Raw genomic sequence first — 26,016 nt, forward strand, 5'->3', positions numbered from 1 at the left:
AAAATTATATTTCCAGCTCCTTTTAAGGCATGAAGTGCCATTTCCCAACAAATGAGTAGACAAAAGATCATGGGCAATTCATGCCCTTTAATGATTTGCTTGGGCATGTACCACAACTTCAGCCTAGGTTGAATGTCCCTCCTTGATTTTTCTTCTTTCTCTTCCCCACTGCCCCCCCCCCACCCCCCAACCTGTTGCCACCCCAGTTGATCAGCTGAAATTGCTCATTTGTTCCTGAGCACAAATGAATGTCCTGACGATCAAAGACCTGCAATTTTGGTGCACCAACGTGCTATGCCGCAAAGCTACTTTCCATAAGCTCAACTGTGTGTATAGCTTTCTTCTGAAAGTCTTTGGCTACATTCCAAACAGATTTAATAAACGTTGATTGTCATTTTAAACGGTCCTTTGCATCTGTTATGAAGCAACACTTCGAATTATTTTTTTCAAACTGTCCTACCTGTTTATGATTCTATTTGCATACAGATAAAATCAAAATGGGAATGTTTTCCGAAAAAGTTTTTTTTATTCATTCATGGGATGTGGGCGTCGCTGGCGAGGCCGACATTCATTGCCCATCCCTAATTGCCCTTGAGAAGGTGGTGGTGAGCCGCCTTCTTGAACCGCCGCAGTCCGTGTGGTGAAGGTTTTCCCACAGTGCTGTTAGAAAGGGAGTTCCAGGATTTTGACCCAGCGACGATGAAGGAACGGCGATATATTTCCAAGTCGGGATGGTGTGTGAGTTGGAGGGGAACGTGCAGGTGGTGTTGTTCCCATGTGCCTGCTGCTCTTGTCCATCTAGGTGGTAGAGGTCGCGGGTTTGGGAGGTGCTGTCGAAGAAGCCTTGGTGAGTTGTGGCAGTGCATCTGACGATCCGGATTCTTTCCCCTCAGTCTGGTTCAGTAAATACTGAAGTCGAATACATTTTAAAGTTCATCACAACTTTAATAGCAGGGTTCTTAGTCTGCAGCATTGATTTGGACTCCTGATAGAGTCCCTCTATGCTGGCAGAGCAAGAACAAAAACATACAGAAATCCACACGTTTTTATACAAATCAATAGGGTTGGAACATACTTAACGAGGGTCAACACCAATCATAAGCCGGGCACAGGTTGCCATGCGAGGTTACATTATTTCCGGCCAATCATAAATAATCATGTGCTGACCATGTTGCTGTTAGACATCAAAGGGGATACTTCCTCACCTTCCAACTTGGAATGTTCTTCCCTGTTCCTTATCTCCCAACCTGGAATGTCTTTCAACTTTGGCTAAGCTCGTTACCTATATTGATCTGCCATAAACATGGAGACATTCAGACCAGTCCTTGAATCACATCAAAGACTCTACATTGCTAAGACCATGCAAACCTGCTGACTACGCAAACATATCGCCCAGCAGGAGGCCAGGCCACCTGTACCAATCTCAGTTACTAACTAATTAACCCTTCCTAACCATTTTGCATTCTGCTTCTTTGCCACATAGGCATCTTAATATTTTACCGAAAACTGACCACGTAGGGATTCTCATTCCCCCTTTTATCATTTCATGATAACCAATTATTACGGTGCTCACTGGTTCTGCAGGTTCTGCAGTGCAGCAACATTTAAGTAAGCAATAAACTATAAGAATTATAACAATGAATATGACTAGCCCTTGAACTAGAGAAGTCCCAATAGAACACAGACATGTTTCATCAATACGCCTTTGTACTCTTATCTGTTCTCAGGAACAGACTCCTTCTAAACATCTCTCAAGTAAGCTGCGAATGTCCTTGGTCAGCTAAACCTATTCATGTTAGTTTGAAAGGCTAACATAGTCAAATATCTCATGGTGCTTTATATTTTGTTTCCAGCCTAACTAGACTGAATGGTACCTTTCAGACCATTTTACACCTGTGAATTGGTGCCCTCCGCATTATATCTCTTAATCCAAATTCTCCCTACAATATCCCATTAGATACTGTACCTCATCTTAACCAGGTTCCCTTCGTGTTGGCCACCAGTCCGGGTGGAAGAGAGGCAGAGCATCTGATAATCCTATCAAGCTATAATTGTCTTCCCTTTTACATGCACCTTACCCCAGCGGGTGCTACTCCCGGTACCATTAAGATGTGTTCTTAGTTGAAATCACAGAGACAATGGGGACATTCTCACCCAGGCTCTGTTTTACTATCTTTGCCAAACCCTTCATCCTCTGCTTACATTTATTACATGCAATGAAAATCAAGAAGCACATTACAACAAACTGCACTACGACTAATACATATGAAATTAATCTAATCCAAAGATGGATCTGTATATTCAGTCCCAAATTCCAGAGGTCATTTCACCAGGTGGTGACTTTAATTTGGTCAATGTCATGCTTAATGTTGTTATTGTCCTGTTGTAGGTTATAATAAACCTTCTGGGCGAGGCGTATCTCCATTCGCAATGCTTTCAAGTATTTAGGCAACAGGGGTGTCAGATACCCAAATGTGTCCTGATATGCTTTTAAGTCCTTTCTGACATTCTCAGAAACTTGTAAGATGGTGAGGTTATGCAGGTGTATCTCTACCAGTTCCTCGGGTCCAATCCGAACCAGGACTTCAGAAATGGAGTAGAATTCTGGACTTAAAATATCACAAGTTAGATTGGCATATTTAAACGTTTTCAAATTAGTTGTAACACAGTATTCGCCCTCTCCGGCATATGCCACTTAAGTGGGTTTTAGATCCGCCTCTAGGGCCTCCATGGTACAGTTAATATCCGGATTGGTACCGGTATTAAACCCACACTGTGCTTCTAGGCTGTGTCCAACACTATGTGGACACACAGTGACAACATGTCTAGTAACACATCCCTTTAATTTTGTTCCAGCCAATCAGCTTAAATCTATGTCCTCCAGTTCTTGAACCCTCTGCTAGGGGAAACAGGTACTTCCTGTCTACTTTATCCGGGCCCCTCATAATCTTGTAATTTTGTATCCATCGTGCGGATATCTTCTAAATATTGTTTCTCCCAATTTTATTGTTAACTGATGGGAACCTAACCCTGAATTTTGGAAATCCAAATTACTGTGTCCCTCTTTACTTTAATTTCAGTCCTTTTGATTGATACCAGTATTTCCTGACTGTTTCATTAATTAGTTGGTTTCTCTATGGACCATGTGTCAGTGCGTTGTTTAAAAGGATTTCTCACTCGCCTGGACCACATTAACCATTTTCCTGTTGTGCTGTTGTCAAGTAACTGAGCCTGTCTGAGACTCATTCTTCAATGTATCTTCTTCATGTATCTCCGCATACTAGCAGCATCTCATAGGAATTTCCGAACATTTTCCATGGCACACATCATATGTCCTGTAGGATTCAGTCCTGTAAAAGCAACTGGTTTGTTTAAAGAGTGGTTGCAATAGCTCACCAGGCCATAGGCCTTTGTAATCATGTTCTTCATCCTGATCTCCGTTTCAGATGATGGCAACATACATTTGTATCTTTTATGTCCACTGTAGCCACTCTTAGGTTTTCAGGTTATCTTATCAAAAAGATCAGGGGTGTCTAGAGTGCTTATCTCCCCCTGCATGGTCCCGATGTCAGGGTAGTGGCCAGGCTATTGAGTGTAGTTTTCTCATTATTCATTATAGGCAAGGACACAAATATCTCCACGAGAAAGCTATCAATTTACTATTCTCAACTACACTTTCCTGACTTCCACTAGATTGTATATTTATGCCAGATTGATTTTTTATCATGCCCAATTCAATGACTTTAGAGAAATTCCCATATCTCCCCACCTCGAGCATTCTGTCTCGGAAGACAACCAGTTCCTCGGGTCAAAACAAATCAAAATGTTTTCAAAAGAAGAGAATCAGGTTGATATCACCACGCTGTGACATTTGGTATCCGCTGATGTCTGCAGCTAAAGTCTTAAATCTTTAACACCACTGGATCGTTTCCTGCACCAAATTTCTCCAGCAAAGGTTGCACCGCAACTTTGTAACTACTCTTGGTAATCCTGCACCATCAACACTCACGTGGTCCCAAAAAAAAACCAGGGTCACCTGTTTTAAAAGAAACACAGAAAATCCATTGCAGCTCTTCTTGAGAGCCCAAGTGATTAATTTGTCAAATCATCATTTATTATTTATTTATCCAAAGGAATAATCCCTATACCTAAAACAAATTTAGAAAACAAAACAGGAGAGAGAAATTGCCTAGTCTCTCTCTCTCTGTAGCACGCAGCCTGTCTGAAATAAACACAGTCTCTCCCACATACAGATGTACGCAGGGCTGCAGACTGGAATTTCTAACTCCAAGTCCTAATCTCTGTGTTTTCAAGATGTAACCACATTAAGCAGATATCATTAGCTGCCGCCTGCTAAGATACGTTATATTCCTCTTTTATTAATTTATTAATGGTTTGGGCATGTGTTTCTAGCACTGTAGCTATCCTTTGCAAATATATGGTCAGCATTTGATCCTCAGACAATTCCTTATCTGTATTTTCATTTATCTTTTAATATATCTTTAATGCGAGACCCTAAATCTCTGACCTTTTGATCTAATGTTGTCAAATCAATGGTGTTAACAACTGAGGCAAAGGCAGTTGCTATATCACTTATCACAGATCTTTACGTCTCCATATTTGCCTATCTCTTTTTACGATGTCCACCTCCATTCCATGTCGCTCTTTGTTTTAACACTTGAGTTAGGAGGTGTTGATCTAATTGTTGAGTTTTCTTAGCAGTCTCAATGCGAGTTATATAATTTGTCAGGGAAGGTCTCCCCTCTTTGGTTAGATCTTGTATTCTACTATTAATTTCAAATAAAATTGAATAGCCCCAGAACTTGTCAAAACTTCCTTATCATACTGTGGCAGGGTAAAACTGATAGGTGTTTAGTACCCTGTGTCAGTACATAGCTCAAGTAATGGACTTCCAATTGTCTAACCTATGCTTCCTTTTCATATGATTTGTTTTACATTCCTTTCTTATCAATTTTTCACTGTAGCGTGAAAACTTATCTCTCAGTCAATTGTAGCCTTTGGCATTTCCGAGTGATTGGGACAATTTTACTAATATAACCTATACCAATTGTTACCTCATGTTCACCTGTGTTCTGGGCAAGCCTCAGACAGTTCTCACCCGACTGGGTCATTTCTATCTGTTTGAACTGGTCTTGGCATGACAGTCTGGCTTCTTGGGATGGAAGGGGTTAATATTAACTTGCTCTTGTGGTCGGAGTAATTTGATCCTTCTCCCTTTGAGATTAACTTCCCACCTTCAAAATTTCTCTTCACACAGGTTTGACTGATTTTTTTACTTCTCACATTTGTGGATTGCTTTATACTATATTTTTGCACACTATTTTTTTACATACTTTTAGTGGATGTGATTATAATCAACGCTCCGAGCTGTTCCAGCTTTCCGACTTTTCCTATCACAGTGATACCAGATAGTTTTTTTAATGTATCCCGTTAATTTTTAACCTCTTTTTAAACCACAGCCAATCACAAAATAAACATTCAAAATGCCAATTTTTTGAAGATCCCATGTCTGGAATTTAACATGCCCACACTTTATAAGAACCAGAATTTAATAGGTCACTTAACCTCAATAACTCCAATTTTAATTCGGCAGTATCAGAATTAAACACACGACAAGACAAATACATTACACAAAGGAAGAAAACACACAAGACACAGTAAGAAGGGGGCGTGGCCCACAACACCGACAAAAAAAACACTGATCAAGACAGGCTTTTTAAAGGGACAGTACAGTTAAACAACAAAACCTTTCTTTCGGGTCTCTGTCTTTTAAACATTTGTCTAGTCACTTAATTCTATCCATATTTTTTTTGCAGTACTGTCTCCATAAAGCAATTAGTTCTTTGGCTGTGGTACCTCTGTTATTTTTCCAAATTAATTCCTGAGCCTTTTTTGGCGGCATCGAAGTCTTTATCAATAGTTCCTGTTTATATCCAATCATCAGGAACTTAAACCCTGACTACCCTCAGTGATATTAACCACTGACCTACCGCGTACAAGTTATTCCCTCAGTGATATTCGACCACTGACCTCTTCCTGCTATTTCTGTGTATTCGCCAGACTGACCTGAATCTTGTAAGGACGCCACACGAGTGTTAGCGATTGGACGATTCGTCGTCAGACTGACGGATTGGAGGAAAACCGACGTAGTAAATTAAGACTACTTACATCGGGGCGCCATTTCCTTCCTCCGTGTCTGAGATAATCCGCCTCTTACTCCGCGAACTCTCGGTGAACGACCGTTAAGATCCCCGTACGCCCACCAAATGACGTTCCGGATTTTTTCCCCTCAGTCTGGTTCAGTAAAAACTGAAGTCGAATACATTTTAAAGTTCAACACAACTTTAATAGCAGGGTTCTTAGTCTGCAGCATTGATTTGGACTCCTGATAGAGTCCCTCTATGCTGGCAGAGCAAGAACAAAAACATACAGAAATCCACACGTTTTTATACAAATCAATAGGGTTGGAACATACTTAACGAGGGTCAACACCAATCATAAGCCGGGCACAGGTTGCCATGCGAGGTTACATTATTTCCGGCCAATCATAAATAATCATGTGCTGACCATGTTGCTGTTAGACATCAAAGGGGATACTTCCTCACCTTCCAACTTGGAATGTTCTTCCCTGTTCCTTCTGTTCCTTATCTCCCAACCTGGAATGTCTTTCAACTTTGGCTAAGCTCGTTACCTATATTGATCTGCCATAAACATGGAGACATTCAGACCAGTCCTTGAATCACATCAAAGACTCTACATTGCTAAGACCATGCAAACCTGCTGACTACGCAAACATATCGCCCAGCAGGAGGCCAGGCCACCTGTACCAATCTCAGTTACTAACTAATTAACCCTTCCTAACCATTTTGCATTCTGCTTCTTTGCCACATAGGCATCTTAATATTTTACCGAAAACTGACCACGTAGGGATTCTCACATCCTGTGGATGGTACACACAGCAGCCACTGTGCGCCGGTGGTGAAGGGAGTGAACGTTTAGGGTGGTGGATGGGGTGCCAATCAAGCGGGGCTGCTTTGTCCTGGATGGTGTCGAGCTTCTTGCGTGTTGTTGGAGCTGCACTCATGCAAGCAAGTGGAGAATATTCCATCACACTCCTGACTTGTGCCTTGTAGATGGTGGAAAGGCTTTGGGGAGTCAGGAGGTGAGTCATTCGCCGCAGAATACCCAGCCTCTGGCCTGCTCTTGTGGCCACGGTATTTATATGGCTGGTCCAGTTAAGTTTCTGGTCAATGGTGACCACCAGGTTGTTGATGGTGGGGGATTCGGCGATGGTAATGCCGTTCAATGTCGAGGGGAGGTGGTTAGACTCTCTTGTCGGAGATGGTCATTGCCTGGCACTTTTCTGGCGCGAATGTTACTTGCCACTTATCAGCCCAAGCCTGGATGTTGTCCAGGTCTTGCTGCATGCGGGCTCGGACTGCTTCATTATTTGAGGGGTTGCGAATGGAACTGAACACTGTGCAATCATCAGCGAACATCTCCATTTCTGACCTTATGATGGAGGGAAGGTCATTGATGAAGCAGCTGAAGATGGTTGGGCCTCGGACACTGCCTTGAGGAACTCCTACAGCAATGTCCAGGGGCTGAGATGATTGGCCACCAACAACCACTACCATCTTACTTTGTGCTAGGTATGACTCCAGCCACTGGAGAGTTTTCCCCCTGATTCTCATTGACTTCAATTTTACTCGGGCTCCTTGGTGCCACACTCTGTCAAATGCTGCCTTGATGTCAAGGGCAGTCACTCTCACCTCACCTCTGGAATTCAGCTCTTTTGTCCATGTTTGGACCAAGGCTGTAATGAGGTCTGGAGCCGAGTGGTCCTGGCGGAACCCAAACTGAGCATCGGTGAGCAGGTTATTGGTGAGTAAGTGCCGCTTGATAGCACTGTCGACGACACCTTCCATCACTTTGCTGATGATCGAGAGTAGACAGATGGGGCGGTAATTGGCCGGATTTGATTTGTCCTGCTTTTTGCGGACAGGACATAGCTGGGCAATTTTCCACATTGTCGGGTAGATGCCAGTGTTGTAGCTGTGCTGATAGTTCCTGACTATTTTCCATTGCTTCTGCCACAATGTGCTGTATGTTATTTAAGGTGTGGAGATGCCGGTGATGGACTGGTGTTGACAATTATAAACAATTTTACAACACCAAGTTATAGTCCAACAATTTTATTTTAAAATTCACAAGCTTTCGGAGGCTTCCTCCTTCCTCAGGTGAATGTTCACATTCACCTGAGGAAGGAGGAAGCCTCCGAAAGCTTGTGAATTTTAAAATAAAATTGTTGGACTATAACTTGGTGTTGTAAAATTGTTTACATATGTTATTTAAAGCAGTGGTCTGGTTAGCAATAACGGTTTTAAAGAAAAGACTAGAATAGTACTGGAATACTGCTTTGGTCAAGTTCTCTCATATTGTGCACTCAAACAAAAATATTTCTTAATTATGTCTAGACTTTTTTTTAAAAAGAAGAGTATCGATTTATTTCAACTGAGACATTTCACTTCAGGGAAACACAATACTGGCATAGTATGCAGTGCATCCAGACAGGAGCATGTTTTCGCCTGGCATCAGGTGGCACCAGATCAATTCCCACATCAGCCACACGCCCTTTAGGAGGTTTCCTCATTTTCGTAAAGTTAAATACTAAATTTTCAGCCTCATGGCGACGCACACTTTTGAGTCATTGCTCCCTTTTCTAGTTACTCTGGCAATGTTGGTTATAGGGACAGTCCATGTCCCCCCTGGAGGAGCCCATTGATAATGTGAGTCAGTAACTCTCTCTGCCTGGGAGCTGATCCAACGCTGTTACCCCTCTCAGTATCAAGTAACAACTAGTCAGTAGTGACCATACAGCAGTACTTGGTCAATAGCAATTTTTCACCTTGGGTCTAGTGGCTCCAGATTAGTTTGAGAAAGTCAAAGCACTAGCTGGATTTAAAATGAATGGAGAGCCCCCATTAACTACATCACTGAGGAGGGGAGCAAAGGTATGCAATGGTGGGTCTCCATGAGGCAGGAAATACTGTGCAATAATTAGGATACTTCCAAAAAGGAGGAAGAATGGTAGAAAACTACTTACCCTGGTGTTTCCTTCTCTAAGGACCTGTTTAGATGTTTGTGTTCAGATGTGATTCTTTTGTATTGTTCCACTGGAATTTGGAAAGTGAAATTCTGGTGTTCCATTGAAATATTTACCAATGCAGGTGGTTGCAACAACTAAGAGTCTGCAGTTTACCACCTGCACTTTTGGGGCTGGTGCTGTGCTGTAATTTTTCTGGTCTCAAATGTGTGCCATAAAATTGTCTCTGTAACTTTAATAAAGCAAACATTTTGGATTTGACCTTGCTAAGATTGTTGAAATGTAAATGTTGGAATAAAAAATCTGTTTTGTTGTTTTTGATTTTGCTATGAAAAGTTTCAATTTAATTGAAATAAAATCAATTATGAAAGGGGTATGCCACTGTTTTGCTATTAAGCATTTTCCTGAACACAGTAATGGTATGCCTTTTAATTATGTCGTAAACTAGCTGCAACATGTTCTGAAAGATTTTTTCTGCTCTCTAACATCCCCTCAGAGATTGGTGGTATAACCAAAATTATTGCTGTAATCAGCTATTCTTCAAGGACGAGCAGGAAATAGATATCTGCAGGTCAGGTGCAGAAGATGGATTTAAAACATTGCCATCCGCTTTTGAGAGCAATGCTTCATCAAGGCTGGATCCTGGTGTTTTGTTGGGTGTGCGTGAAATCTGTATAGTATGCATGTGAGATCTCTAATTTCATTACATTGCTTGTGGGCTGTTTACGGGTTCGTAGAGGTTCTGGTTGATGGAATACAGGGTTGGCTGATGATTTGCAGCTAATTAAGCATCACCCTCTAGCTCTTATTTAACTAGTTTGCAGTGTGACCTGTGTGCATATTGCACCGTGCTTTTGTTCATGCTGATTGACTTCACAGCTAGAGGTGGTATGCTGGCAGTAACGTGCTTTCCGATATCTCTATCACTGGTCTACTCACCAGCAGCTACGTGGAACCTGTCCCGAGCACCTGGCCTGCGGTCTTCTCAACCACCTAGTTCTATCCCTGCAGAAGATATATGCAGTTTGACAGCAGTTGTAGCTGGGAGAACCTTTCCTAATGATCAGTGCAGGATTCTTTTGCATCCCCTTGAAGCAATAGTTTGGGGTTATTGGTATATATAAAAAAAAACTGCGTATGAAACGTTCACTGTTTTCAAGTGTCATGAAGTAGTCCAGGTGAAGACACTGTTTTCATTGCCGTGTGGTTTTTCATTCAGATTGAAGCTGGAATGCAATTCTGTTAAATGTTCATTCTGCAATAGTGTGCTGCTGTGCTCGGGCTGCTCAAGGATCAACACCTCTATGCCTGCCTCTAGAAAAAAGAGACCTAGAGTCAGGGGACTTGCCCTGGCTCGTAAAACCAAACAGCAGGCGGCAGCAGCCTATGGCTCACTCCATAAGATGTTTTCCATGGTGAGTTTCGAACCTAACTCGACCCTGTTTTTGAAGGCTCTTACTTCCAGGGAGTACACTGGAAAAGGTTAAAGAAAACTATATTAACCAATCACTGTCCACTGAGGAAGACTTCGATGTGTTTGTTAAAGAAAAGTTAATGCTGTGGGAATATTCAATGAAAAGCTCTGTGATTTAGATCTGAGCTCTGTTACTGGTCCAGTAATCAAATTATTACTGCTGAAAAACAACAAGGGTATTTTTGATGTACTGTGTCTAGACTATTGGAGATTTTAGAAAAGCGTGAAGAGATTTACTGTAAAACTGGGAGACTTTATATGGAGAAAGAGGATGAGGTTTATAAAACACGAAATGAATGAGACACTTGACCTAGTTGCTTTCAACACGAAAATTGCTTTCAACACCGTGCAGAAATCAGCCTCTGATAATTAAGAAATAATAAAGGGACTTAAGAGATTCTAAATGAATGACGTCATATATTGGTTTGGATACATTGGCCTCGTAATTAACCCCCCCATGTTGGGTGGGAGAGGGTCAGAGGTTAAAGAATTAAATAAGGGGAACGTGTCCCCAACCTGAGGCGCACGTGCCCACCTCCATTTTTACGCCGGCAGATAACGGGGCTTCCAAGTGTCCCGCAGTGGAGAGGCGGGGCACTCCTTACCTAAGAAAGGATATACTTGCCATAAAGGGAGTGCAGTGAAGGTTCACCAAACTGATTCCTGGGATGGCAGGACTGTCATATGAGGAGAGATTGGGTCGACTCGGCCTGTATTCACTCGAGTTTAGAAGAATGAGAGGGGATCTCATTGAAACATAAAATTCTGACAGGGCTAGACAGACTGGATGCAGGGAGGATGTTTCCCCTGGTTGGGGGATCCAGAACGAGGGGTCACAGTCTCAGGATACTGGGTAGGACATTTAGGACTGAGATGAGGAGAAACTTCTTCACTCAGGGTGGTGAACCTGTGGAATTCTCTACTACAGATGGCTGTAGAGGCCAAATCACTGAATATATTTAAGAAGGAGCTAGAGAGATTTCTAGACACAAAAGGCATCAAGGGGTATGGGGAGAGAGCGGGAATATGGTATTGAGATAGAGGATCAGCCATAATCATATTGAATGGCGGAGCAGGCTTGAAGGGCCGAATGGCCTATTCCTGCTCCTATTTTCTTTGTAACATATTTAAACCGGGCTCCCACAGTGCAATTGGGAGCCCAATTTAAAATTGACTGTTGGTGTATGGAGTTCCCAGGGGTTGGAAAACCCGGCAATGAAAGGGAAGTGGCAGTTGCCTGTTCCCATCTAAGTGCCTCTTTCAGCAATCCTTGTGGGCCAGGAGGAGCAAGAGTGCTTCCCAACCCCCGGCCCCTCAAGGAAACTTTCCAACTTCCCTCAGACCCGAGCTCCAAGCTTCTGATTGCTGACCTCTCTTTTCTCTTCCCCCACCCCCCCCCCCTCACCCCGCCTCCCAATCGCAGCCTTATTTCTCGCTTTTCCCCCCCCCCCCCCCACCATCCCGATCGTGCCCTCTCTCTCCTCCCCATCCCGATTGTGCCATTTTTTCCCACCACCCTCCCATTTGTGGCCTTTCTCTCCCCCCCACCCCCCCACCACCCTGGTCCCGAGAACTGTCCCCGAGGGTCCTTGGCTGTGGCCTCCTGCCGCTGGTGTTCCCACCCCCGTCCCGGCTGCTGGCCAAGCTGTCTATTTGGCTGGCTGCCAGGCGGAAAAAGGAACAAAAAAATGTTAATGAGGTTCTGCCATTAAATTTAACAGGATCTCCGCGACCCTGACCTTGCTGGGTTCTTCAGCCGCAGCCGTGCCCTCCCTGCCTCACTGCAAATATTGAGGCCATTAAATGCATTGTTTCTTCAATAAGTTAAAATTCAGTACTGAAGTGGTGTGAATTATGTGTTTTAGGTTTCACCTGAAAGACTTGAAGATTATTCAGGGTGGCTGCTCTAGACGCTCCCAATAACTGCTTTTCTAAAAAAAAACACTTGCGTTACACAAGTATCCTGGTGTGTCCACTATTGCATTGTTTTATTTCTAGTTTCTTTCCAAGTTGTGTGTTTATAAATTAGTTCTGCTGATGGCTAAAGAGCTAGATGCACTGGCCATTGTGGCACTGAGCCATACAAACCAGGAAGGTCCCAGGTTCGATCCCTTGATTATGTTGAATCAGCTGAACTCAACTACAGTGGCGGTTAGGGTGCTAAAATTGGCCTCGGTGCCACAGGTTGTGGAGGAGGGGAAATCAAGTGAGTTCACTATTCAATGATCCCCGCTGACGTGCAGGTGGAGAAATGATCGAATTTGGATGAATAGCCTGCAGATGATTGCACATAAAGGGTGGTGAAATTCTGGAGGGCTGCTGATGCTCATTAATCTATACTTTAACATGAGTCAGTGCCTTAAGAAGGAAGAAAAGAATAAATAAGTAAAATGTATCTCCCTGCACATCCTCCATTCAGTGCTACTTGTGTCTGTACAGTTAGGCCACATTTTGTAATTCAAACTGTGCACAATGGCCTCCTGTGTTGTATGATTCTACGATTCTAGTGTAGCAGTAGGAGAGTTTCATCAGAAATAGCTGTTTTTCTGAGTTGCGATTGCTTTGTGCTCCAATATTCAGCACAAGTTTGTCACCCAACCTGAGATCTATTTGCTACAGAATTCATGTAGGACAGGGTTCAGGAAGAAAGATTGATCAAGCAAGAGGAGTCGAAGGGCTGAGTGTGAGAGAACACAGTGGTTTTGACACCAGTGCAGGATCCTTTAAAATGCACATCTGTATTTTAGCAGTAAGTTCTTGAGCAGTAAATGTCATTGTGAGTTGTGGAAAGAATGGTCCTTGAATCGTGAAAATGTTTGCCTGCTGGAAGGTTTGGGGACCCTGTTTATAACTCAACAAGTGGGGGTATGCAACCTGCTGAGAAGGAATTTTGTCCCTAATTGTTTAAGGATGGTAGTAAGTCAAACTCTGCACAGGAAATAATGCTTTGTGACTGAGATTAATGTTAAACTTTAGCCTTCATTCCTGAGTTTTATTTTAATTATAGTAAAGTTAGGGATTTAAGTTTTCTCTCCTTTGCATTATTCTGGCAGCTGAAAGCTGACTTACCTGCCACAGGCAGGTGAAGTTTACTGAGTGTTAGTTGAACAGTGTGCAATAATCCATACTTCACGCACCCAAAATAGTATCTGGAACATGGGTTTTGAGATGCTGTAGTTTATATATTTGCAACGTAACCTACAGTAAGTGGAGCTTTAATAATTTAATTAACAGAAACACCAATTCATTTGCCCTGTTTGCAATTCTGTAACTTAATTTGGGTTTTGCTAATAATTTGGATAATTGAACACGTGTTCATATGAGTGCTACAAATAATGAAGCCAACCAAGTTATAGTGGCTCTGCTTTCCTGCGTCTTCTACTGGTTCCCATCCCCGTTCCCTCTTTTTTGTTTCGGTAAATGTCCTAGAACTGAGAAAAGCCCACAATTTTGTTTTAAGTACACAGATCTTGTTGATACACTCAACTTCTGTAAAATTGATGAATGCAGAATGGAGGGTGGGGGTGGTTGTAGAGGCAATTATACTTAATTAACTAGGATTTATGCAGGGCTATGTACACCCCATCTTTTGTACTTAATCCTATAGTGGCATCCTCTTGAAGTGTTCCAAGAACTTTCATAGTTATCACAAGATTACTTGGCAAATAGGGTGTTTACATTATATGTTTTATTTGTAAATGGCTTTCAATTTGTGTGAATGTTGGGAGGGACGAGAAGTTAAAGTTCCTGTAATTTTAGAACTATGAAGACATTTCTAGAACGATGCAGTCTGTTAATACTTTCACGTTTAACTGGGCATAGGTTTTCTAATTGCTACTGAGATGAATCCTTGTATAGATAATTAATTTTAACTATGATTCTTCAGTGCAGCTTAGTAAGTTGAAAGAAGTTCCCTGTCAGTACTGATCATTAACAGGTGCTCTGTGATATTGGCAGATGGCTCTTCCATCTGTGCCTTCAAGGTTTATGGCAAAGCAATTATTTATTTTTATTCTTTAAAACTGTACTATAGTTACTTAAGGACTGCTGACCTGATGACATTGATTCTCATTGTTTTCATGTTGGTTAAGATGCAGCGTGCATGTCTGAAACCTAAAATTAAAGTGAAAGGAGAAATGCGTTAACCTTTCCTCTAAATGCAAATCAGCACTGGTAGCAATTATGCTGTACAGTTTGATGTGTTGTAATGGCGTGTCTATGTAGGTCATTCTTTTGTAATTACCATCTGTGAACTACCACAGAAACTCAGCAGGTGTTACTGTAGACAGTGCTAACTTCAAAACCAGCGGGGTATCTTGCCCTGTCTATCTATGTATGTTTTATTTTTATTATGTAAGGCACAGCTATGTTGGCATCCCATTAACAATGTGCTTCAATATACTGTAAATTACAGTATATTAGCTGCAAATATTGGAGCTGCTTACACTTGGTCCTCAACTCAAAACTTTATTCAGGATTACAGCTTTGCTTCTGTTCAGTGCTGCTTTTCATCTTACTCTAATTCCTCTCCTTACTCCCCTAATGCACACTCCAAGCTCATCTCGTCCAATATACCCATCTCCTGCTCCCTCAACCTTATTCCCACCAAACTGCTGACCACCGAAATTCCCTTCCTGGTCCTCGTGTTAGCTGATACTATAAATGGTTCCTCTCTCTTTCAAATCTGCCATTATCACCAGCCTCCTCAAAAAAACATTCTTGACCCCTCTGTCCTTGCAAACTACAGCCCCATTTCCTATCTTCCTTTCAATTCCTTGAACATTTTGTCACCTCCCAAATCCGTGCTAGTTTTTCCCACAGCTCCATGTTTGAACCCCTCCAATTGGGTTTCCGCCACTGCCACAGCACTGAAATGGTACTGATCAAAGTGACAGCTGACATCCTGTGTGACTGTGGACATGGTAAAATATTCCCTCCTCATCCTTCTCGCAGCCTTTGACACAGTTGGCCACATCAGCCTTCTCCAATGCCTCCGTCTCTCCACCATTATCCGGGTGGGGGGTACTGCCCTCACCCGGTTCCTTTCCTATCTATTCAGTCATAGCCAGAGAATCTCCTGCGATGGCTTCTCCTCCCACTCCGTTAACTCTGGTGTTCTCAAGGATCTATCCTTGACCAACTCCTGTTTCTCAACTATATGCAGCCCCTCAGCAAAATCATCCAGACACACTGGCATCGATATTTGCGGGAAGTGAGGGGGGAACCAGCCGCTGGAAACCTGGAAACCCCTCCCCCCCCGCAGCCTGAACTCTCTCCCCTCCCCGCCACCCCCCCCTCCCGCGGCACGATCTCTTACCCCTTCCCCCCCCCCCCCCGCCGCTGCCCGATCTCTCACCCCTTCCCCCCCCCCCCCCCCCCCCCGCCGCTGCCCCAACTGCTGCCTTCTACAGCAGGCTTTCAGGCTTCTCAATCTGGCCAGCTGCGGGAGGGAAACAGAGTAAAAAAATTCTAATGAGATCCTGTCGTTAAATTTGGCAGGACCTCCGCCTTCCCGGTATTTCTAGGTTTCCCAGGCATTGACGCCCGCCTCAGTAAATATCGGGGCCATTGTCTTCAGCCCCCACCAGACTGTTCGCAACCTCAACATCCTATGTTACCCTGACCTGAGCTTCCAATCCCATTTCCTCTCCATCACAAAGACCGCCTACTTCCATCTCCGTAACATCACTCTTCTCCGTCTCTGCCTCAGGCCATCTGCTGCTGAAACCCTCATCCATGCTTTTGTAACCTCTAGACTTGACTATTCCAATGCTCTCCTAGCCAACATCCCATCTTCTACCCTCCATAAACTTGAGCTCTTCCAAACTCTGCTGCCAGTATCCTAACCTGCACCAAGTTGCGCTCACCCATCACCCCTGTGTTCGCTGACCTGCTTTGGCTCCCGGTCGATCGACGACTCGATTTTAAAATTCTCATCCTTGTATTCAAATCCCTCCATGGCCTCGCCCCTCCCCATCTCTGTAACCCCCTCCAAGAACTCTGCATTCCTCCAACTCAGGCCACTTTTGTATCACCCACCCTTTTAGCCCCATCATTGGAACCGTGCCTTCAGCTGTCTAGGCCCTAATGCCCTGGAATTCCCTCCCTAAACCACTGTGCGTCCATCTATCTCTCCTCCTTTAAGACGCTCCTTAAAACCCACCTTGTTGACCAAGCTTTTAGTCACCGCTCCTAATATCTCCTCCTTTGACTCGGTTTCAATTTCTGTCTGATTACACTCCTGTGAAATGCCGTAGCATGTTTTCTTACGTTGAAGACACTATTTAAATACAAGTTGTTCTCTGGTGAAGTATACAGTATGGTAGAACAAAGAATTGTCAAAATATATAAAATCTTTTCAAAAACACACATTTCCAATCTGATCGTAATGCTTCAATAAGTAGATGGATTGTTTTATCCATTGTTTTAGCTGCATTGACCAAAATGTTAACGTTGACCTCAAGTTCCATAAATAGCTAATATTTCTTTCGTGGGTGAATATAATACATTAAAAACAGCTTCAACTGTAAAATTCATTGTTTTTAACTATTCACAACCAAATAGTTGCCATGATTTAAAGCATAACAAATGCAACCAGCTGTTCACAGTAAAGTCATTTCACATATACTATTTCCTGTTCCCATGTTAAAAGCAGAGTGTACAGTTAACTGCAGATGTGTGTATCATCCCTTTTACTGCTACCAGATTCAGGAAAACTGCTGCACCGCTGGCCCAACAGTTGTTTTCAGCTGACGCACTATGATGTCCCTAGATTAACAGCTGATTTGTCAGTGCTTTACTAGAACAGGCCAAAGAGAAGGGGGGCCAATAACACAGCTCTTGCAGAGGGCCCCAAATCTTGGGCAAACCCCACTTTTCAATACCTAAATGTGTTACAGTTCTATAAATGTACCTTTTTATTTGGATGCAGTTACTCTTCTCTACCACAATCATTACGGTTATAACAGTGAAATGTACTGAGACAGATACTCTTCAGTTAATAGGGACTTACCTATACACATCAAGAGATGATTGTTAATGTTAACTTCATAATTAACTTCATGGCACAGGGCACCTACCCATTGATGCAGTGCAACAGGATATGATGGGATCTGTGCTTCCTCACAAATATGCAAAAATGAAGTAAGTGGAATGACACAAAACTGTTCCCCGATATCAGCAAGAGCGTCTGAAAGTACCTTTGTCATCATTCACTGCACAGGCTGCCCTGAGCTGTAAGTGTAATTTCCGGAAAATTATACTTCAGATGGACACTGACACATTTACATTGTTCTTTTGGTTAAAAACCTATAGTAGTTGTCTTGCTATGCGGAGAGAGATCCCCAAAGAGCAAGATGGTGAGGTGCAAAACTCTGTGAAATTTATTTAAATCTCAGACAGGTAAACAGAAAGCAAATTATTCTCAGATATTTCTTGAAGACTAGCATTAATATAGTGCCTTGTCACATCTCAAAGTGCAGGTACAGCAAGCAATTAGGAAGGCAAATTTTATGTTGGCCTTTATTGCAAGGGGGTTGGAGTACAAGAGTAAGGAAGTCTTGCTGCAATTGTACAAGGCTTTGGTGAGACCTCACCTGGATACTGTGTACAGTTTTGGTCTCCTGACCTAAGGAAGGATATACTTGCCTTACAGGTAGTGCAACAAAGGTTCACTAGATTAATTCCTGGGATGAGAGGGTTGTCCTATGAGGAAAGATTGAGTAGAATGGGCCTACAATCTCTGGAGTTTAGAAGAATGAGAGGTGATCTCATTGAAACATAAATTTCCAAGAGGGCTTGACAGGGTAGATGCTGAGAGGATGTTTCCCCTGGCTGGAGAGTCTAGAACCAGGGGCCATAGTCTCAGGATAAGGGGTCGGACAATTAGGACTGAGATGAGGAGGAATTTCTTCACTCAGAGGGTCGTGAATATTTGGAATCCTCTACCCCAGAGGGCTGTGGATGCTGAGTCATTGAATATATTCAAGGCTGAGATCGATAGATTTTTGGACTCTAAGGAAATCAAGGGATATGGGGATCGGGCGGGAAAGTGGAGTTGATGTCGAAGATCAGTCATGATTTGATTGAATGGCGAAGCAGGCTCGAGGGGCCGTATGGCCTACTCCTGCTCTCCTGCTCCTATTTCTTATGTTCTTATGCTTCCCATACAATAAATTACTTATCAGTGCAGTGACTGCTGATATGCAGGCAAAACAAATTAACCTAATCTTGACAGCTACAATCATTCTTGGAGCTGCTAATCAGTCCTTAACTGGAATTTGATTTTTTTTTTGGCTGCATTGCCTTCAATCATTTTAAAATCTTTTCTCTGGCACTGTATGTAGGTGCTCCCAGGGTGCTGTACTAAAGGCTACTATCTTTGCAGTGCCATGCTAGGATCTACTGAGCAGAGGCTACACACTTCTGCAGTGGTTTGGAATTGGTGTGGGGGAAGAGTAGCTGAGGTCCAGGAAGAGGTCACCTTCTCAGCATCGTGTGTAGTATCGAATGGCCTGCAGGGAGCAAAGAAAAATTCCAAATTGTGGGTTGGAGGGAATATTACATAGCTTTTTTCAGTCATGCAAGAACTCAACCGTATGTGTGTGTAATGCAATCACCAGAATTTGGAAGCTTTCCTCCAACTGTAAGAATATATTTAGCAGGTTATGGATTTTTTTGCCAGAAAATTCATGTCCGCAATCTGCTGTTTATACTGGTGGAGCAGTATAGTGAGTCCAGGCGGATCAAGCAGCATTTAAGTAGTATCGTACCACTTGCACTCACCAAGTTATATTTACATTCTTCAACTTTTGTCTAAAACTCAGAATGCTGCTGTTCGTGATCAGTTACCCGTACCTGTCCACGCACTGTGCTGTTCTGAACTTCAGACCAAAGCACACAAAACTCTGCAGATCACTTCCCCTTCTTGTAAAAGATTAACATTAATATTGGTATGCGCCTGAACCCAGGTAGGGTTGAGGGGGCGGGGCGGGGGGGTGTCACCTGGTTGAGTGGCACCATTATGAGACTGACCGAACATTGTATTGCCCCACAAAAAACTGAACTAAAAATGAAACAAGGCCGTCAATTCCAGAGGAGGCTGTACCTGCAATTTGGTGTTGGAATCATACTTTAATTGGCACTAAATTGTCAATGCAACAGCATTGCATTATAGTAATTAAGTGTCCACATTTAAATCTTTTAAAAAATATAAAAGCTGTTAATTTTTTCATATTTTTAAAAATACGCAGTTCCTTTAGATGTTTACATCACTTACAGACCCGAGGCTTTTCAGGCCTGCAATAACTGAGGCAAATCAGTCGTTGCTACGCACCTGTCACTTCAAGTCAAACTTATGATGAACAATTTCATAAAAAAACACTAGGAATCAGATTGTTTCTCGAGAGCCTGCTGTGGTGCAGATGGAAGTTTTATTAAAGGCCCAAGCATTGGCATATCTCTGGAAGAAAGCTGCCTGTATATCATCTCAGCTGTGTAATGGTGCCTTGCACAAGGAGCGAGACGGGAGATAAAATTAAATTCATATGTTGGAAAGGGGGGAGATGGCTGTGTGACAGGTGATTTGAGAGAATCCTCTGAATTGAAGCAGAGTTCAGTAGCATCTCCGTTACTCTCATTTTGCTTTATAATTTGCTTTAGAGGTTTTCAGAATGATCTTGAAAAGGTGCAAATAAAATCAATAAATAACGGGCCATCAAGTCTCGCTTACTTTGGTTCTCAAATGCGGCCGTGAATTTCCTTGGAGCTGCTCCTGCTCTAGCACCGCAACTTCACTGTAAGTATGACGCGAAACACTGTTTATGTGGGTAAATGGTTTCCACCACACTACCAGCAAAGTTACAGTGGCGGAGCAGGAGCAACTCCAAGGAATTTCCCGTCCATGGCTTAATGACAGTAAACACTTAAAAGTAATTGCTGTGGACCGTGCATGTAAAAGTGTTTGCAATCAGTCTCGATCGTTTTGGTCAAAAATCTCGCTCCTCACATTTCTGCTATGCTGACAACTTCTCAAGATAGCTCCATAGCACAATTAATTTAATATGACCAGTCACAGATTTCCAATATAAATCTGCACCTGTGTAACTTTGGCCTGGAATCTGTTATTCAACATCCAAAGATTTGTATCTCTGCGCATTGTTTACTTTGAATAATGCAACCTAGACTATGCAAGTAGTAGTTGTGATTTAAAGGAACAGATTCTTTTTGGGTTCTGTTTCAATTTTTTTATTGGAATATATTCTTTTGTTTTAGTAATGTAGCATTACAAATACAGGGGAAATGAGGAGAAATCTTGTTACACAGCAAGTTGTTATGCTTTGGAATGCACTGCCTGAAAGGGTGGAGGAAGCAGATTCAATAGTAACTTTGAAAAGGGAAGTGGATAAATATTTGAAAAGGAAAAATTTTGCAGGGCTATGGGGAAAGAGCAGGGGAGAGGAACTAATTGCATAGCTCTTTCAAAGAGCTGGCACAGGCATAATGGGCTGAATGGCCTCTTTCTGTGCTGTATGATTCTATGTAAGGTTTTTTTTGGCAAATTTCTCATCTTTCCTCCACTGCTTTAAACCATCATCTCTCGGTAGGATATAATTCTGTGTGTGCCAGCTATCTACAGTGCCTCACCCAAGTGGTCATTCTTCATGTGTGAGCTTAGAGAGTGAGTGTCAATGGACTATTTGAATGTGGGCATCACAGCCATGTCCTATCCTGCCTGCACTCAATATTGAGATACATGCACTTTCCAGCAGGAGCTACTGGATGCCAGTCAGGAGTAGGAGTCCTGGCCTTTTCCCTCTTGTTAACAATGGGTTGCTGAGGTTAATTATCGTGCCATAACTGCTGCCATGGTTGAGATCAACTACAGACTGGAAATTGCTGGTCTTAATGCTTAGCGATGCCTTAATATATGGACAACTAGGGGAGCTGCACATGTAACGCTACAAGTCTGTAGGCTCCCACACCAAAAATTGTAGTTCTCTCTTGCCCAGCTGCTAAAGTCCATGTGATGGCTGGCATTATGGTGGTTAATAAATGCTGCGGGGCAGTCATATTTCACTGGTAAACCAAGTATTAGTGGTATGTTCATGTTGCTTTAATAACAAATGTAGAACTAAAAATCAGCATATAACTGCTCTTAGCAATAGAGCAAAGGTTGAAAACTCTCCAGTGGCTGGAGTCATACCTCGCACAAAGGAAGATGGCAGTGGTTGTTGGAGGCCAATCATCTCAGCCCCAGGACATTGTTGTAGGAATTCCTCAGGGCCATGTCCTAGGCCCAACCATCTTCAGCTGCTTCATCAATGACCTTCCCTCCATCATAAGGTCAGAAATGGGGATGTTTGCTGCTGATTGTGCAATGTTCAGTTCCATTTGCAACCCCTCAGGTAATGAAGCAGTCCGTGCCCATCTGCAGCAAGACCTGGACAACATCCAGGCTTGGGCTGATAAGTGGCAAGTAACATTCGCGCCAGACAAGTGCCAGGCAATGACCATCTCCAACAAGAGAGAGTCTAACCACCTCCCCTTGACATTCAACAGCATTACCATCGCCTAATTCCCCACCATCAACATCCTGGGGGTCACCATTGACGAGAAACTTAACTGGACCAGCCATATAAATACTGTGGCTACAACAGCAGGTCAGAGGCTGGGTATTCTGCGGTGAGTGACTCACCTCCTGACTCCCCAGTGCCTTTCCACCATCTACAAGGCACAAGTCAGGAGTGTGATGGAATACTCTCCACTTGCCTGGATGAGTGCAGTTCCAACAACACTCAAGGCGCTCGACATCATCCAGGACAAAGCAGCCCGCTTGATTGGCACCCCATCCACCACCCTAAACATTCACTCCCTTCACCACCGGCGCACAGTGGCTGCAGTGTGTACCATCTATAGGATGCACTGCAGCAAATCGCCTAGGCTTCTTCAACAGCACCTCCAAAACCCGTAACCTCTACCACCTAGAAGGAGAAGGACAAGGGCAGCAGGCACATGGGAACAACACCACCTGCATGTTCCCCTTCAAGTCACACATCATCCTGACTTGGAAATATATCGCCGTTCCTTCATCATCGCTGGGTCAAAATCCTGGAACTCCCTACCTAACAGCACTGTGGGAGAACCTTCACCACACGGACTGCAGCGGTTCAAGAGGGCGGCTCGCCACCACCTTCTCAAGGGCAATTAGGGATGGGCAATAATTGCTGTCGTTGCCAGCGACGCCCACTTCCCATGAACGAATTTTTAAAAAGTGAAGATGGTAGTCAAGAGGGGCTTGCAGATTTGTATTATCTGCTCCATTCTAACACTTAGAGCCGACAAAAAGCTGCAAAATCCACTGCTAGCCACGATTTCAAAACTGAACATCAACATGGCTGTTTATACACAACTACTGGTGTGTGTCCAACTCATGAATTGGCAGGCGGCGCACCAGAAAGTAAATGTAAATAACTGTGTGCTCGGTAAAACTTGAGCACCAACCTGCCGGTATTTTGTATTTCGATCCCAAGGCGAGCCAGCAGTGGACAGCAGGTAGCCTCTGTGTGAGCATAAGCACGTAAGTGCTTTGCATTGTGATAGCGCTCGTGGTGTGTATGCCTGTGGATATTTGGTATTATAAGTTTCAACGGAAACTAGAGCATCTGGTGTGCATCACCAGGAGAAATTGGATGAAAACTGGTGAGGTAAGATGGAGGAAAACTAGATCATCATGCACTGAACAGTTAAATTCAGGATAAATCAGTTTCCTGCTGTAAAGCTTTTCAACAAAATAAAATCTATAGCTTTGTATTTGCTCAATTTTCAGACCCTAATTATTATAATTAACCCAGTTGACTGAACTGAGGGGTATTTTTAAGGATGTTGTTTGTTTCTTCCTGTTCCTTTCTCTGATCAATACTTGGGATTCATGTCACAAATCTAATTGTGATATTGCAGCCATCACCTGCAATCTTGGTACTTTCTGTCTGGTTGGACAAAGCTAGGCGGAGGTAAGATTTCTTCTGTTAGCTATTTGTAGCAAAGTTCAAACATATTCTTTATACTCCTGTTTAGTACATAGAGGAAATCTTCCCACTTCCCATAATATTTACCTCACTGTATATACTTGGCCTTGATTCACATTTTTCATATTACATCTGCTACAGTATTGGCTATTCAATGGAACACACATCTTTTTTGTCATGCACAAAAGGCTTGGCTCCCAAGAGTACTGTTTACTCAGGGTGTGGTGTGCATCGGTTAGTCTCTCTACACACAGCTCTATGTGCAGTTGATTGTCTTTGTCTATGAAAGGCAGAGCAGGACACACTAATGTGGATACTTAGAAGCTGGGGTCCAATTCTCACCAAGGTATTTTTTTTGAATATTTGGGACAGTGACGGCAATGGGTTCAAAGTGATGAAAAGCAAAGAAAATTATATTACATTTTTGTAAGAAATTTAAGGTACAGTAAAAATAATGGGTATTGATGGCTGCAGCTGTTTTGACTGAGGAAGTTTTCGGATCGGCTTTATTTTTTGTACATCATGCCAGTTTCTAATCTGCAAAATAATTGGAGTCAGAGAAGTAAGAGAAAATAAGAAAATTGATTTTATTCCACTGAAAAGCTTTTCAGTGGGATATGGATTTTCACTGAAATTAATGGTGCACTAAACGATGAGCTGGTTCAAAACCTAGAACTTTTATCCTTTCTCTTCTCTCGTGTCCTCTCCTGAACATGTTGACTCCCTGCTGTTTGCACTTCCACAGGTGTCAGGTGCCCCCCAGTAATTCACTCACTGTTTATGCATGTACCTTCATGGAAGTGTTGGCAGGCTGTTCCACAGCAGAATGGATCACAATCGAGCCAGATCACCATCCCAGCCACACACTTTCACTTTCAACGGGGGTTTTTGAATGGTAGTCAGGAACAAGAACCTTTGGCTGTTTTTCCTTTGATCCACCCTGGCTGGGATCAACTAACTCAGCACAGTTAACGTGTCAATCCTCTGCAGTCTTAATCCATAAATTTCCCCTTCAGTAATCAAATTGTATATCATTTCCAAATGAACTGAAGCAAAACTAGAATATGAAGTGGTGAAAGTTTAGTTGACTAGTCTGTTAGTTGGTTTTGTTTACCGTCCTTTTTCTTCCCTTTTAGAGTGCAGAGCAGGTTACCACATTCTGTCGAAGTTTACAGGAACTGCAACCTTCTGGTATGGATATGCAGAAGGAAAGCCTTGATCAGCCTCTGAGGCCACTAGCACGGCACCTCTCTGATGCAGAGAGGCTTCGCAAAGTTATCCATGAACTGATAGACACAGAAAAGTCCTATGTGAAGGTATGTATTCCTATGAATGAAATTAAGCTTTGGAAAATGAATTGACTATGCTTTATATTATCAAATAAATACTTGCCAACTTTCTTGATGGGTCTCCCTCTTCTCGTGTTGGCACTCATCCATGTCCCCATTCTTGTACAGACTGTCAATAGGCTATTTGACAGTGGAGGGCATTACAGCTTAACTCGATTCCATCCTTACCTATCTTTCAACATGCACTTTACAGCAGGAGTCCCTGAGTAGTAATCAGGAATGAAAACCATTGCTGCTGTTTTCACTCCCTAGTCCAAGTGAGCTGAGGCCATTATAGTGTCCCAACTGATGCCCTAAGTGGGCACAGACCAGTGACAGAACCTTCTGGTTGATATGCCTTAGTGCTACACCACCTTTATTCACTAAACAATCAGGGAATCCCAAATAAATAACTGTACTCCCCATCCCAACTAATGCCACTGTTTTACTATAGTGTTACAATTTAAAGTAATAGCTTGCAGTCACCTTCTCCAAAATTAATACATTTATCCTTTATGTCCTGACTTTTGAAAGCTAAGCTCTTTCTCAAAGGCGGAATATCCTGTTAATTTCTTCCACTGCTAGTCAGCCTGCCATTTTGAGGGAGAAGACGACATGATCTAATACAAGTGTAATTGATGGCTTGGGAGACATGGAATTTGGTGGTGTTTGTATATCTGCAGGTTTTTTGGAAGCCACAGCTCTTTGTAAATACATACCTGCTGAAAGTTGCTGTGTATTTGTATATATTTACAAAATGAATCACAGTTTCAGGTGGCGTGGACAGAAGGTATTGGAGCACCAGAGGGTGGGTTCATGCACCCGATTTCCTACTGAACTTATGATGCCCGCTGTGTCACTCGGAAAGCATTACTGTGATCCTGGCCGTGGTCCTGGCAAATCCCAGCTGCCTTTTTCAATTGTGTATTTTTGTGCTCATTAAAGTGAGATGCTGGAGCTGGGGAATATAGAGCAATTTACATTTCAGGTTCTTGGTGTCAGAATCAAGCACTTTCAGTTTACGTACAGTTCAGTTGAATGTAGAATAAAGATTCCTGTACT

At 42.8% G+C, this 26,016-nt stretch overlaps 1 protein-coding gene across 2 annotated transcripts in view; it reads left to right on the forward strand.

Moving 5' to 3' along the window:
- Positions 1–26,016, forward strand: part of tiam2a (TIAM Rac1 associated GEF 2a) — a 400,823-nt gene that overhangs the window by 339,880 nt on the left and 34,927 nt on the right. For both annotated transcript variants that reach the window (XM_067989096.1, XM_067989097.1), the window contains one exon: positions 24,763–24,942. In XM_067989096.1, the coding sequence (XP_067845197.1) occupies positions 24,763–24,942 (180 nt within the window). The remainder of the gene's footprint in view (positions 1–24,762; positions 24,943–26,016) is intronic.

This window comes from Heptranchias perlo, chromosome 8 (genome assembly GCF_035084215.1).
Source record: "Heptranchias perlo isolate sHepPer1 chromosome 8, sHepPer1.hap1, whole genome shotgun sequence".
Classification (NCBI taxonomy): domain Eukaryota; kingdom Metazoa; phylum Chordata; class Chondrichthyes; order Hexanchiformes; family Hexanchidae; genus Heptranchias; species Heptranchias perlo.